Genomic DNA, 15,057 nt, shown 5'->3' with positions numbered 1-15,057 from the left:
GACACTTTGGTCTCAGTGTATGCATTCGTAGCAGGCTTCAAAAGTAGCCACTGATCACAGACTGATTATTATACTTTTAGATGCATTTAAATAATATTGGACAATCAGGGTTTTAGGATGGCTAGTGTAGTGGGGTTAATCCCCAAAAGTCAGCAATCTCACTGCAGGCATCCTTGAGCAAGATATATAATGGCCACCTGCTTCATGACATGTATATTTCATTCACTTTTGGGATAAAAGTGTCTGGTAAATGACCAAATAGTCAACATTGATTCAACACTGAAGGGACTTCAGCCTCCTTGGGTCAAGGTGCAGGGTATGGAGTGTGTGTGAGTGTGTCTGTGTGTGCTTGTGCCTGTGTGTGTGTGTGTGTGTGTGTGTGTGTGTGTGTGTGTGTGTGTGTGTGTGTGTGTGTGTGTGTGTGTGTGTGTGTGTGTGTGTGTGTGTGTGTGAATGTGTGTGTGTGTGTGTCCATCTGTTAGTGTGTGAATGTGCGTGTTTGTGTTTTGTGGATGCATGTGTGCATGTGTGTATGTGTGTGTTCATGTACATGTACGTGTGCGTCTGTGCGCATGTACACATGCGTGCGTGTGCGTGCTTGCATGGAGCAAGGGGGTGTGTGGTGTACACCCACCTTCCTGCCACTTCCAGATGGTGACGGTGTGTTCTGGGTCCAGGCCCACTGACAGCAGGAGTTTGCCCGTAGCGCTGAAGCTGACGGAGCACACCCCGCTGGAGTGGAAACAGCGCAGCACAGACAGTGTCTGCTTGGTCGTGGCGTCCCACACGTGGATGGACGGGGAGGTGGCTGGGATACAGAGAGGGAGGAGGACAGAAGAAACAAGACCATAAGAGTCAAGACCCGAAGAGTCAGGATCAGAAGAATCAAAACCAGAAGAGTCAAGAACAGAGGAATCAAGAACAGAAGAGTCAAAACAAGAAGAATCAAGACCAGAAGAATCAAGAATAGAAGATCAAGAACAGAAGAATCGAGAACAGAATAATCAAGACCAGAAGAATCAAGAATAGAAGATCAAGAACAGAAGAATCAAGACCAGGAGAATCAAGAATAGAAGATCAAGAACAGAAGAATCACGACCAGGAGAATCAAGAATAGAAGATCAAGAACAGAAGAATCAAGACCAGCAGAATCAAGAATAGAAGAAGCAAGGAGAACAATAACAGAGGAATAAAGAACAGAAGATCAAGACCAGAAGAATCAAGAACAGAAGAATCAAGACCAGAAGAATTGTTTTTCAGGCCGGAGTATTTATTTATATTTATTATATTAATTTATTTTAACAATGGACCCTGAGGTAAAGGACTGAACCCCATCACCATAGACTTATATCGTTTTTTTAATTATTATCTAAATGATTGAAAATGTTTGCTTGTATGTATGTTAATTATGCCACACATTGGACTCCGAGCCATCCCTGTATCCCCCACTCTGTGTTTCTTCTCAAGGTTTTTTCCTTACTAATTAGGTTTCTCTTGCCCTCTGGGGGGCTAGGGTTAGGGGGTGTTAAAGATATATGGCCTGTTAAGCCCTTTGAGACTGTAGCTGTGATTAAGGGCTATACAACTAAAATTTAATTGAATAAAATTTAATAAGTATTGCTTGAAACTATTGTTGTAAGAGTTCGTTGAATTTCCAATATGTCGGCTTCATGAATCAACTTTTAAGTGGGAGCCTCTGAAAAATAAACCATTGGTGGGAATTGGCATTTAACACTGACATATTCTAAAAGTTGTATTTTCCGAGCGTCATTTTCAATCCTTTTAATATATTTTAAAGGTAGTGATGACATAATAAAGGGCAGAAATAAACACCCAAACGCCAGTAGATGGCAGTGTGTCAAAAGAATACAGTGTGTTACAAAGTGATCAGAATTATTGCATGAATATGAATTATTTTTAAACAAGGTGTCTTACCTGACATATCACCTGTGTCACCTGAACGTGTAAAAGAAAGAATTATTCACAGGAGCGCGATAAAAAATCTTCACACAAAATTCGTACATCATTAAACTCATCATTAAGACATGCAAAAACCAAACTATTCAGCCCTCAGGTGGGTCTGACTGCTACAAGACGTGAGGCTGGGTGGGCAATGTTTTGCAGTGGTCTGCCACCTCCCCTTCCCCACAGTGTAGAGTGTAGAGAGGGAGGAGGGGGGCTAGGGACAGGTGCGCCGGCCCCTCCCAGCCCGCGTACGTACCTACTTGGCCGGTCGCCACCACGTTTGGGAATTTGGGATGCTGATTGATGGTTAGGCACAGGATGTCGTCGCTATGTTCCACGTAGAAACTTTGGCAGGCTTGGAGGAAGAAACACACACGGCCACACACACAGGTGCACACACATGCACACGCACACATATGCACATATCGAAATGGGTGCACAACCCATTCACGCATGCACACACGCGTACAAGCAGACACACGCGCGCACACACGCACACACAGACACACAGACACACACACACCCACACACACAGACACACAGGTTAACGCATGATATTGTTTGAGTGTCAATGCTCTGTGGTGACTCATGATTTGGTGGCTAGGGTGTTATTTATATCCACGTCCCACTCACAGGTTGTCAGGTTGAGGACGATGCCGACGGAGGCTGTGTGATAGATGATATCGGCGCCTTCGTTCAGGTAGTGCACGTTATTGCGGCAGTCGTTGCCACGGTAACCAAACACCAGATCCAGCACCAGGTCCTGCGGGAACGCCGGAAAAAGACCACAGTCAGGGAGGTCAACGCCATGACAACACGACTGATATGAAGGGAGGACCATCTGTAGAGCCTGGTGCTCTCTGAGGAGGCTGTCTGGAGGTGATTTGCACGGTGGCCTTGGCAGTGGAAGGATAACTAGCAGTACAGCACCGGCACTTAACTCACTCTAACAGTCCTCTTTATTTTGCTTGTTTGTCTTTGTTCATCTATTCATATAAAATCCTATCATATGTATATAGATTTTTTTTTCATCCAAATATATATACATAAAGAAAATCAAGATCACACCCATGAATCAAAATGGCTCATATTAATTGGTTTCCATCCAGAAAACGTGTGTACACGTGTACACGGGGAAAACAAGGAATTCATGGACCTTAATTCACCTCCTTGCCATCTTGGATCTAAACGCTCGCAGTGGTGGAACTGAATGCAGCTCGCACCCAGAAGCTAGAACCAAGATGGAGCCGACGGGGTTTGTGGGCCGGACCGGGACAAATCCTACGTCTCACCTCGACGGGCCTCTTTTTCTTCCCCACGTTGTTGGTCATGAGCTTCTCTGGTTGCGGCAGAGCCCGGCTGACTGGAGGTCTGAAAGAGACGCGTTGAACCATTCAGCTTTAGTCAACACCTTGCACTAGACATTTGTCTCTGATTATATGGAGAAGGCCTTCACAAACCAGCAACTACAATAATTCACTTTTAGAGTGCATGTCCCTTACCTTGACCCCCTTTATGGCAGCAAGACACAGAAAATAAAAAGTTTGAGAAAAAGGTACTTTGTTAACCACTTCACTGCTGCCCAGAAACCGATTACAATAAATGTACCGTTCAATGCCATACACAGTCTGAAAGAGCCTCTACAGCTACCAATAGTCTAGGGATGCAGTGTGCAGATAAATATTCGGGTGTAATATTGTCTAATAATAATACACAGCAATAGCTAAATCGAAAGTAAGAAGTTGTCATCCGATCTACATACGTCATTTTAAAAAGAGATATATCCCCGAAAGTATATATGTATTATTATAATGACTTGAAATGCATGAGCTTACCTGACTACCCCCTGGCTTCAAGTGGAATTAAAGAAGGGTGCGGAACAGTGACAGATAAGACAGCCATTCAGGAGAGAAGAAAAGTCGAAGAGTCTACGTTATTAAAAAGGGTCGGCCACAAGGGGGAGTGGGTGTGAAATCTCATGCATAGTGTATGAAATCAAAGGACTGAAGAAGACATGCTACCACGAGCCGCGCTGAGCTGACGGCTCGGCGTTTCCTGTCTGCATGTGTCCATCGACAGATGGATGGATGATGGATGTTATGATCAGAGGGGGGGGGGAGGGCCTCTTGGGGCCTCAGCGGGCCCCGTACCTTTCGTCCGCAGAGGGCTCCTTGAGCTGCATGTGGGGCTTGACCCCCGTCATGGGGCGCACGTTGGTGGATAAGGCCTTGATGGTGTAAGTGATCTCGTTCTCCCGCGTCACGTCGCTGTCATAGCCTGAGAGCCCAGGGAGACGGCATTTAGGGCATTAAGCAGACGCTTTTATCCAAAGCGACATACAACGGTTCATACACACATTCACACAGCAATAGTGGAGTCCACCACGCAAGGTGACGGCCAGTTAGGGTGAGGTGTCTTGCTCAGGGACATCTCTGAACTCATCAAGGAGGATTGAACTAGCAACCTTCCGGTTACAAGGCAACCCGCTGTACCTCCTGAGCTAAGCCAACGTCTCGGAGGCGCCGCTCACCTCCGTCGTCCTCGCTCTCGATGTCCGACTCCTCGCTGTCACACTGGCGGATCTCGCGGTGCCCCTCGGCCTCGTGGGCCCAGATCATGAGGCAGGTGTCCGCCCCGCCCGCCGTCACCAGCAGGGCGTCGTCGTGCGTCCAGCGCACGTTGGTGACGTGCGTGCTGTGGGCCACGTAGCGCTTGAACTTTGCGTACTTCCCCTAGGGGACGGAGAGGAGACACGGCGACGTCGGCACGGATCCTCGGAAGCCCTGACCTTATCACGCCGCGGTGTGTTCACAGACATTGGGAATTCACAAATTCACTCACAAAACGAAAGGCAAAATGGCACTGACGCATCACGTCACCGCTGATTGGTCGAACAGGGAACGTCTGTAGCGTTTTGCTTTGTGTTCCACCGACAGGAGACTAAAACGCAGGTGTATCTTCTCACCTTGACGGGGTATCTGAAGAGCTTGACGTATCCCAGGTCGTCTCCGGTCGCCAGCACCTTCTTGTCGCTGCTGAGGCTGGCGGAGGTGACCTCGGTGACCTCGCTGATCACAGGCCAGATGCCCTCCACCGACGGGCCCAGGACACACGTCCACGAGTTCCAGTCTATCTTATCCACCTGGAGATGGGAGGAGACACGGGACAGGAGTGAGGATGGGTGGGTGGTTGGAGGTCGAGGTGATGGTGGTAGTATGGGTATAGGTACCAAGGATGAGATAGGAAGTGTGTGTGTGTGTGTGTGTGTGTGTGTGTGTGTGTGTGTGTGTGTGTGTGTGTGTGTGTGTGTGTGTGTGTGTGTGTGTGTGTGTGTGTGTGTGTGTGTGGGGGGGGGGGGGGGGGGGGGGGGGCTTAAGGGCATACTGAGGGCACAAATTTGGTGGCTCCTATGATACATGCCCCCACACCAACCCAAACGCTCCCCCCCCCTCCGCCTCCCCCCCCCAGGGTGTCCTGGTGTCGCAGTCGATAAAGACAACCATCTCAGACACCCGTCCCGGTCCCACGGGCCTCATTAGAGCCAAGCCAGGGAGCCGCTTCACTGCCCTTCACCTTGTCATCTCCCCTCCTCCCTCCTCCCTCCACCCAGGAAACAGATCTAGGCCGCGGGCCACCACCATCACCCCCCAGGCCTGGCCCTCGCGCCGGAGCCGGTACTCACCTCTGAAGCCAGGATGGTCTGCCTCTTTCCACGGGGAGCTTCGAAGAACAATTGCTCTTTCGCACCGGTGTTGACTTGGAGCAGTTTCCCTGGGATTGAAAGGACGACGGCGTTCAGTGGTGAGTCATTGTACTCATCAAAGAGCGATTTCAACAAGGGTAATAACCCAGAACTATAACCTCCCCCCCACTGGTAACGTCTGCTAGGATCCATGCTGGGATTGGTCCTCTAGGTATTGACTGTGCATCGTTTTCTAGCGTAGAGCAGGCTTAAGGAGCATTAAGGCGTGCGTACCTCTCTTGTCCCAGTCCAGGTGGGTGATGTAGTTGAGCGATCCCTTGCACACGCCGACCCGCTTGCTGCTCATGACGTTGTAGATGTCCACGAAGCTGTCCACCGACGCAACCGCCAGGTACTTCCCCGAACCTGGAAGAGATACACAGTGTGTTGAGTGAGGCGTTATCTACAGGGACCGGGGGGGTGCTCCTGGAACATACTACGAGGAGACCTCAGCAAAGCAGAATTTACCAGCCATTACATTAATTACACTTTTTGAGATTTTTCTGCATATACCAACAATAATTAGATTTAACTTTCTCTCACCAATCGTATCGACTAAATCAGCTGAAATTAATGTTGATTTAACATCGTCAAGAAAGCATCTGGTCAATAGTTTGATCAATGGACTAAAATATCAACTATATCTCTAAATAGCGGTTAAACATAGTACCGGTAGTTATGATTTGTAGCCAATTCCTTTTAAAATATCAGTGTTCTGCATGTGTTCCTGTAGATTATGGATGACGTTGACTAAGCGTATGGGTCAGGTGATGAGAAATCACCTTGCATTGAAGATTAAGGTCAGGGCAAGAGATTCTAGTTCTTTACACTCATTTCTGTTCAACCCCCCCCATCCTCCTCCATGTTTCCCCCAATCTCTTATTACATTCATTTAGGTCAAGCCTCCAGCACCACAGCCTATCTCACAGGGAGAGGACAGCATGGATACCTGTCTGAGCCATTAACCAAGAAACAAAGAGGCAAAGAAAAGCTAATCTTGGCAGACTTGAGGAGGACCATTACAATTTTGGAGGTCATTCCTTCTCCTCAGGCAGAATTTAGAACAGTTGGGAGAGAGGGGAGGAGGGGTGAGGGAGGAGGAGGGGTGAGGGAGGAGGAGGAGTGAGGGAGGAGGAGGAAGAGGAGGAGGAAGAGGAGGAGTGAGGGAGGAGGAGGAGGAGGAGGAGGAGGAGGGTTGAGGCAGTGGGGGAGGAGGAGTGAGGGAGGAGGAAGAGGAGGAGTGAGGGAGGAGGAGGAGGAGGAGGAGGAGGGGTGAGGGAGTGGGAGGAGGAGGAGGGGTGAGGAAGGGGAGGAGGAGGAGGGGTGAGGGAGTGGGAGGAGGAGGAGGAGGAGGAGGAGGAGGGGGAGGGGTAAGGAAGCGGAGGAGGGGTACTTGAGAGAAGAGGGAGGGGCGGGGGGTGTGGATGAGGAGCAGCAGACCTGGGGAGAATCTGATATCAGAGATGAGGTCCTTGCGGTGGTGGAAGGACACCAGGTCCTCCAGGGTGTCTGCGTTGACGATGAGGAAGCTGCCGTCGTTCAGCCCCACCGCCAGGGCCTTGCCGTCGGGCGAGAAGCAGCAGCAGCGGCCCCCTGCCGAGCAGCCGATTCAGATGGAAACTTGAATGTTATTCAATGAAATTATACAGAAAAGTATACAGACTGCTACTGCTACTTCTACTACTACTGCTTAAGGAAGGTGCTATGAAGTTCAAAATGTTATTCAATGAATCTGTTCCATTTAAAAAACACATGAATAAAAACAGTAGCCTAGCCTACTGCTACCACTGCCGATGAAGGTGCTCCTCACCTTTCCTGAGCTTGCGTACGGCCAGCATGCAGTGGCTGGGAGAGAGGTCCCATATGCGCAGTGTTTTGTCATCACTGACGGTGGCACAGAGGGGGAGGTGGGGGTGAGTGGCCAGGCCCCACACTTCACCCTCCATGTGACCCTGCGAACACACACGCACACGCACACGCTCACGCACACACACACACACACACACACACACACACACACGCTCACACACACACACATACACACACGCACACACACACACGCACACAGAAAGCCAAAGCATGAAGACTAGGGAGGTGACTAATGCTAAACAAAGGGTCCTAAAAGCATCAGAGTCAACACGGAAAATCATCTGAATTAAACAATTTTCATTAATATATCAAAGACATGTTTGTTGAAGAATAGCTAGGATTATTTTGTAATATAATACTCTATTTTAGTTATGCATTGGATTTAAAGTGGCAACCTTAAAGATTGTCATGTAAATTAGTGCCTGCTAGGTCCCTATCCATCCCCTATTTGGGTTAAACAGTGGAGATCGAGCTAATGGCCCAAATCTTCCAGATCGCCAACAACATGCGTGTTACACATCAGCGGCAGCTGTCTTGGTTGTTAATGAAGATGCCTCAACGGTGCTTCCATAGACTCCTCTGTACAACATCGTATCAAACGCACCCCGTATTGGATAAACGGTTGTGATTGGCTGCCCCGGGATAGGTCTGCTAGACATCTGTGTGAACGGGAGGGGGTCCAGACCCATATGCCAGAGCAAACAGAACATGAGCTTGCAGATTCGTCTGAAGAATCCCAAAACAATGACTAGCATATGAATAATAAAACACTTTAAAATATCATCACAATGGCCCCTGTTACTTAATGTAAAGCCTATTAGTATAATATAAATAATGCATGACTGCAATCAATAGAGTACCCCCCAGGCTGTCGGAGAACAGGGGGGCTTCGGAGCACCACTTAACTAAATTAACTATCCACACTTAACCGCAGCAATTCATCACTCCTTGTAGCCGGCTCCACTGTGACTCAGCAGGGCGACGCGTGTAGGAAGCAGCAGAGCTTTTCCCCTTTTATCAGATTCCCATTGGCCTCCACTTCCACTTATGCCTTCACTGCCACCAGTGAGCCAGCAATAAACTGCTGAAACTCGGTGCCCTGGGTTTCTTTGGGTGGAGCTTGAGTTGTGCGTTCCCCTGCTTATGCAGTGGACGGCTGATCTGGAGCTACTAGAGTGTGCCGTGGTTGTGGGTTTCCCCTGCTTACGCGCTGGATGGCTCGAGCACCAGAATGGGTTGAGCGCGAGACATGCAGCAGTGTGTGGTGGAGGGTGAGAGCGTGCGGTGGGGTGTGTGGTGGAGGGTGAGAACGTGCGGTGGGGTGTGTGGTGGAGGGTGAGAACGTGCAGTGGGGTGTGTGGTGGAGGGTGAGAGCGTGCAGTGGGGTGTGTGGTGGAGGGTGAGAGCGTGCAGTGGGGTGTGTGGTGGAGGGTGAGAACGTGCAGTGGGGTGTGTGGTGGAGGGTGAGAGCGTGCGGTGGGGGGTGTGGTGGAGGGTGAGAGCGTGCAGTGGGGTGTGTGGTGGAGGGTGAGAGCGTGCAGTGGGGGGTGTGGTGGAGGGTGAGAGCGTGCAGTGGGGTGTGTGGTGGAGGGTCACCTGGACCAGCAGAGTGATGGGACCGCTCTTGTCCACCTCTAGGATTTCTCCGTTCTTGGTGCCCACGAGGATGTGCCCGTGGCCCAGCGATATGGCACGTATGGACGGGTTGTCTTCCAGGAGCAGCCCTGCAGAGCCCAGGGTGGATCGACAGAACATTGCATCAGAAAAACACACGACGAAAGGAATGAAAACCGAAGATAAATAACAACGAAAACGTCGCTGGCATCGAGGCAAAAAGACGGAATAAGATCCGAGAGGAGGAGGGGCTTCCAGACGGGACGTTGTGGGGCTAGCACCCTTGAGGACTACAGAGGGAAAACTGGGAGCGCTGTCACCTTTAGAGCCGGGAGCCAGCACTGATCTCTTGATGGCGTACGTCTTCAGGCATCTCTCAAAGGTGTCGTCCCACAAAGCCACGATGCCGTCCTTGCCTCCGGTCACAAATCCCTGCCATGCCACACAATAACAGAGGCATGTTTAAACGGTCGATGACCCTCATTTTCATCATTATTTCTTTTACCAGTATTCAGACTCTCCCAAGTCTCTCCCTACAAATGAATCGCTCCCCTGGCGCCTCACCCATAGTACCCAGCATGGTGCAGCGTCCCATCCTATCTATCTTGGTTGTGTACGGGGAATGGGTTAACCTAGCAACTGTGAGTGACCCGCACTTGGCCCTTTGAACCTTGCTGCGCCGACAGCGATATATCGTTTCTCTTTCTTTGGCAAATGTTCTTATTGTAAGTCGCTTAGGAGGAAAAGCGTCTGCCAATGGCCTTAATGTAAATCGCCCGACTTTGTGGCGGCGCCGTCGTGCGCCCCCGCCCCCCTCACCTTCTCCAGGGCGTGCATGCTGAACACGGGCCCGTCGTGGGCCTTCACCGTCTTCATGAGGAACAGGTCCCTCCAGATGCAGATGTCCCCGCTGCTCGTGCCCGAGAACACCATCTCCTCCGTCCAGCCGTACACCGCGCACATCATGCTCTCCGTCTTCCCCATGCTGCCCTTACGCCCGATCAGACCCCCGCCTAGTGGGAGGGGACACACGGGCCCCGCCGTTGGTTTCCTCTTGATATCGCCCCTTGTGGTCCACCGTGTTAAGTCTGTATCGTTTGTTAGCCTCATAGCATCATTGCCTGAGTCATATTTTAAGGTTCATCTTGTATATAGTCAATTGGCCTGAGTCAATCAGATGATTTAGGCGGATCGGGATCATGGATTGTAAAAAGCACTCTGATTGGTTTAGGATCCAGCCAAGGAGGTACAGTAAATCAGCAGCGTTAGGAGAGTAAAGTTAGGTTAGACATCAACATTTTTCGCCAAAATATGACTTAGGCAATTATGCTGTGAGGCTAGCGATATGCAATAGAGGTTAGGTTTAGGGTAATAATGATAGAAGCACAACAGAAACGTACCAGCTTTGTGCCAGAACTTGATATGTTTCACCCCAGCGGTGATCAGCTTATCCGGCATGTATGGGTTTATTTTGACCACAAATATCTTGTCCTTGCTTCCCCTGGAAAAACAGCAAAAACATAGAAAAATGGAACGGTAAGAAATTTGAATGCAACTCTATGTCAGGTGTCTAGGTAATTAAGTATGGAGATATGGGTTATTATGTATTTGTCTAAATCATGGGAAAATCAAAAGCATCAGAAAATGTTCGTGAGACACACGTGAATTCATTCACAAATATAAAGCCAGGAGGAATCATAAGTTTAACACTTCAACCCCTTCTCTGGCTGAAGCGAATCATCTATCAGACAACTCATATTGTCGCCGCCTCTTTCTTGTTATATCAACGATTATCATCATGCATTTCAGCTCTGTTTAGCCTGGACAGGATCCATAATTAAAGCGGAGGTCATCGTTAAACTGTGTTCTAAAGACACAAGGACACCCGGCCAGTACACCCGTGGTTCCCCCCCCCCTCATCCCGGTGCCCAGACAGCTGCTGGTGGGTTGGGGGGGGGGGGGGTGCTCGGCTAGCGAGCTACGACCAGGTGAAGGTCACCGCTAGTACTGACCGTATGGCGGAGAGCTTCTCGCCCTTCCTCCAGTCCCACAGGACGATGGTGTGGTTTTCGTCCAGGCCCACCGAGGCCAGCCGCTTGCCGTCGGCTGGACGGAGAGAGGAGAACATCAGAGTAGAACCGTGTTACTGTTTCATTCAGTTAGGAGGCGCTTTGTTCCAGCCAGGCCGTCTGACTCGAGGTTTAGATACATATCGTTGAGGAGCAGGTGAGCAGGCCGTCTTTCTCAAGCATGCTTACATTCAGGGTGCAGGCAATGGGATTTGAACCGAGAACCCTTCAGCTGAGATGAATACCAAAGACTATAATGCCGCCGATCCAAAGAAATCACACAAAGACACGCAATACAATGAAATACTGACTAAACCGACTTAACTGTGCTGTCTTTCTAGTTGGGGTGAGTTTAGTATTGAGAATCGCCAAGCTTCCTAGGGGAGTGAGATCTGTGTCAGGCAATTTCCTGGTATTGGCTAAAAGATCATGGCCCCTCCTTTGAATTGGGGCCAATTAGAAAAGGCACTATTGGTTCTCCCAAACATAGATCACAAAGCATTGATCCTTTTGTTGTATTAAGTTCTCATGTCTTATCAAGAGAATTACCATTGTGCCCTGAGACTAATGGACACAATAGATCACAGCCCGGTGCGGCAAGCCCTTCGCACTTCAGAGGGGGTTGACAGACGCCAGCGCTGGAAACACGTTTCCATGTCTCTGCTCTCGAGCCCGGGCCAGACAGCCCCGTATTGATCCACCGCTGCAGCGTCTGGACTCAGGCTCTGGCTTGTGAACTCGCTCACGTATCCCCGAGGACAGACATGTTTTTGTTTACCCATTGATTTCCCCAGCGAAGAAGGGCGCTGAAAGGGGCTTCAGTCGATACATGCGCCAGATTAAATTGCAGGGAGAAAACCTAATGGAGATAGGGCGTGGGAGCGTTCTCAGGGCGGAGAGGGGTGTGGAGGGGTAGAGAGGTGGAGGTGTGGATGGGATGGAGGGGTAGAAGTGTGGAGAGGTGGAGGTGCGGTGGGCTGGATGGATGGAGGGATGGAGGGGTGGAGGTATTGAGGGTGGAGGGGTGTCAGGGGAGGAGGTGTGGAGGTGTGGATGGGTGGTCGTACCTGAGAAGTCCAGGGCACACACCCCAAGCTGGTGAAACCCTCTCAGCACGGACATGGGTTTCAGCTGCTCCGTGTCCCAGATATGAACAGATGAATCCCGGCCAACCTGCACAAAACCAAACACAGAAGCAAACACAGGAGAATTGAACGTCCACCCGAAACTTAATATTTCAACCCAACTCAACCTGGGTCAGGATGAGACAGAGGTAAAGTTCCAGTGTGTGAGATCGACCCAACTCCCAGGTAGCAGGAAGGAGACGTTCAGAATGCAAAAGGCTCGTTAAGTTCTGTCCACTCTGACTTGCTGTCTGGTTAAACAAGGTGACGCTATCAACCTGTCCCTACGCTAAACTAGGCTAAGCTAGGCTAGGCTAGGCTACGTACCTGTCCCGTGGCTACGTAGTCCTTGAGGGGGTGGATAGCCAGGCAGAGGATGTCGTCGTCGTGGCCCATGTAGAAGCGCTGCGTGTTCTGCTGCCGGTTGTACACCACCCCAACGGCGGCCACGTGGTACACGATCTCCCCCGTCTGGGTGTAGAACAGGTTGCTGCGGCAGTCGTAGCCCCTGTAGCTGAGCATCCATCCCACACACGCATACAGTCAAGAGTATAACAGTGTACGGGGCATTCCTAGACACATGGTCCATCAGAGGTTATAAAATAATCAGATTAGAGTGGGGTAGAACAGTATAGTAGAGTAGAATAGAATACAATAGAATAAAATAAATAAATAGAATGGAGCAGGGTAGAGTGGAATATTACACAATAAAACAAAATAAAAACACAATAAAACATAATAGAACATAACAGAATAGAGTAGGGTCGTTTAGAATAGATGTGGCCATGAGATGATGTGGCAGTGAGAAACAGTGGGTGGTCGATCATTTCATTAATTTGATTCATAGCGTGTTATTTTCGACTGAATGACCGTGTTTTACGTGCGTTAACTGTCATATATTTGTGTTTGCTCTGAGTTGGCGGAGGGGTCGTACCCATGGATGAAGTGGAGTTTGACTCCGTTGCCCGGGGCTTTCTCCCTCTTCTTCATGGCCATCGCTCTGTGCTTCTCCTTGCACTGCTCTTTGAGCTGAGGTAGGTCTTCTTTGTAAACCTGAGAACCCACACAGACACAGACACAGACACACACACACACACACACACACACACACACACACACACACACACACACACACACACACACACACACACACACACACACACACACACACACACACACGCGCAAAAACACACACCATTTTGTTTCTGATCCTTCCCAGCTGTCTATTGTCCGGACAGAGAGTGGCTGTCAGAGTCCGATGGACTCAAACCGAGATAATGGCTGACCTGTCTGCGGTACGTTAGCTGTGTCTCTTGTTCGATCTCCGAGTCCATCTCCGGTACGTCTGATTGGTCGGAGTCGGACTCCTCACTGTACGAGTCGGCCAGGGTCTCTGCAGAGCAGAAGAAGAGAGGGGAGGAGGAGGAGGAGGAGGAGGAGGAGGAGGAGGAGGAGGAAGATGAGGAGGAGGAGGACAGAATTTCAGAACCTTCAATCCCACCGACCATGTACCAGTTGGGCCAAACGTTTGCTTCAGTTGAATAAAGAATTGGTGTTATAGAACTCTTGCATCAATTCTATCGCAAGAGTTGCATGTATCTCTGTATGAACATGAGTCTGTGTGTTTGTGCGTGTGTGTGTGTGTCTGTGTGTGTGTGCATGTGTGCTTGTTTGTGTGTGGTTGATTGAGTTAGTAAGTGAGTGAGTGAGTGAGTGTGTGAGACGCACATACAAGCATGTTTGTGTTTGTGTGTTTGTGAGTGCGTGCATGCGTGTGTGCCGTGCAGGCGGCATGAGTCTGTGTGCGCGCTTGCATGTGTGTGCGCGTGCGTGCGTGTGTGCGTGTGTACGTGAGTGCGTGTGCGCGGTGACTTGGGGTCACATCACTTAAGACAATTAGAAAATTGAAACGCTGAAAAAATAAAAAGAGAAACGCTGACACGGCGAGGAGCGAGCCCTGGCAGGACAAGACAGACAGCCACGGAGGGAGTGGGGAGCAGCCCCGGCTGCTCCCACGTCCCATTAGGAGAATTAAACGGAGGTGCTGGGAGCTGGGCTCCCGCCCAGGCCTGGGCCAGCCTCCTCGGCTTTTGGGGGAGAGCCAGGCAGGAGGAATAAAGAGCCATCGCTCACAGACACTCGGATTGGATTTGTCTTCATTCATGGGATTGCCCGTTCGCTTCGAATACTTTTAAGAAGATACCTCACAGTGCCCCGGACACCGTCGTCAATTACACAGAGATGTGTGTGTGTGTGTGTGCTTCAGTGTGTGTGAGAGAGAGAGAGAGAGAGAGAGAGAGAGAGAGAGAGAGAGAGAGAGAGAGAGAGAGAGAGAGAGAGAGAGAGAGAGAGAGAGAGAGAGAGAGAGAGAGAGAGAGAGAGAGAGAGAGAGAGAGAGAGAGAGAGAGAGAGAGAGAGAGAGAGAGAGAGAGAGAGAGAGAGAGAGAGAGAGAGAGAGAGAGAGAGAGAGAGAGAGAGAGAGAGAGAGTGTGTGTGTGTGTGTGTGTGTGTGTGTGTGTGTGTGTGTGTGTGTGTGTGTGTGTGTGTGTGTTGTTTACTTCCGTAATAGTGTGACGTCAGACTGTGTGCAGTGGGCAGTGCTGAATTGCAGAAGTCGTGCCTCCCGGCGACCCGCAAGGATTACAACGTCTCGGGGGTATGAATTTACAGACAC

At 50.0% G+C, this 15,057-nt stretch overlaps 1 protein-coding gene across 4 annotated transcripts in view; it reads right to left on the bottom strand.

The window, feature by feature from the left end:
• eml5 (EMAP like 5) overlaps positions 1-15,057 on the bottom strand; it is a 42,142-nt gene that overhangs the window by 5,596 nt on the left and 21,489 nt on the right. For 2 of the 4 annotated variants that reach the window (XR_003976807.1, XM_030356917.1), the window contains exons 12-34: positions 13,670-13,776; positions 13,318-13,436; positions 12,711-12,897; positions 12,327-12,432; positions 11,203-11,296; positions 10,591-10,691; positions 10,010-10,203; positions 9,511-9,622; positions 9,173-9,300; positions 7,518-7,659; positions 7,148-7,300; positions 5,942-6,073; positions 5,648-5,736; positions 4,931-5,107; positions 4,496-4,697; positions 4,116-4,242; positions 3,801-3,815; positions 3,468-3,476; positions 3,258-3,336; positions 2,599-2,728; positions 2,222-2,320; positions 1,936-1,956; positions 635-808 (exon numbers count right to left, since the gene is read on the bottom strand). Coding sequence is in view for 3 of the 4 variants with exons in the window: in XM_030356917.1 (XP_030212777.1) it covers positions 635-808; positions 1,936-1,956; positions 2,222-2,320; positions 2,599-2,728; positions 3,258-3,336; positions 3,468-3,476; positions 3,801-3,815; positions 4,116-4,242; positions 4,496-4,697; positions 4,931-5,107; positions 5,648-5,736; positions 5,942-6,073; positions 7,148-7,300; positions 7,518-7,659; positions 9,173-9,300; positions 9,511-9,622; positions 10,010-10,203; positions 10,591-10,691; positions 11,203-11,296; positions 12,327-12,432; positions 12,711-12,897; positions 13,318-13,436; positions 13,670-13,776 (2,697 nt within the window). In the remaining variant the exon portion in view is untranslated. The remainder of the gene's footprint in view (positions 1-634; positions 809-1,935; positions 1,957-2,221; positions 2,321-2,598; positions 2,729-3,257; positions 3,337-3,467; positions 3,477-3,800; positions 3,816-4,115; positions 4,243-4,495; positions 4,698-4,930; positions 5,108-5,647; positions 5,737-5,941; positions 6,074-7,147; positions 7,301-7,517; positions 7,660-9,172; positions 9,301-9,510; positions 9,623-10,009; positions 10,204-10,590; positions 10,692-11,202; positions 11,297-12,326; positions 12,433-12,710; positions 12,898-13,317; positions 13,437-13,669; positions 13,777-15,057) is intronic. The other 2 variants (XM_030356918.1, XM_030356919.1) reach the window with 2 other exon arrangements.

The sequence above is a fragment of the Gadus morhua genome, chromosome 5 (assembly GCF_902167405.1).
Source record: "Gadus morhua chromosome 5, gadMor3.0, whole genome shotgun sequence".
Lineage (NCBI taxonomy): Eukaryota > Metazoa > Chordata > Actinopteri > Gadiformes > Gadidae > Gadus > Gadus morhua.
The sequence above is the reverse complement of the archived record's forward strand: the minus strand, read 5'-3'. Positions and strand labels throughout refer to the sequence as shown.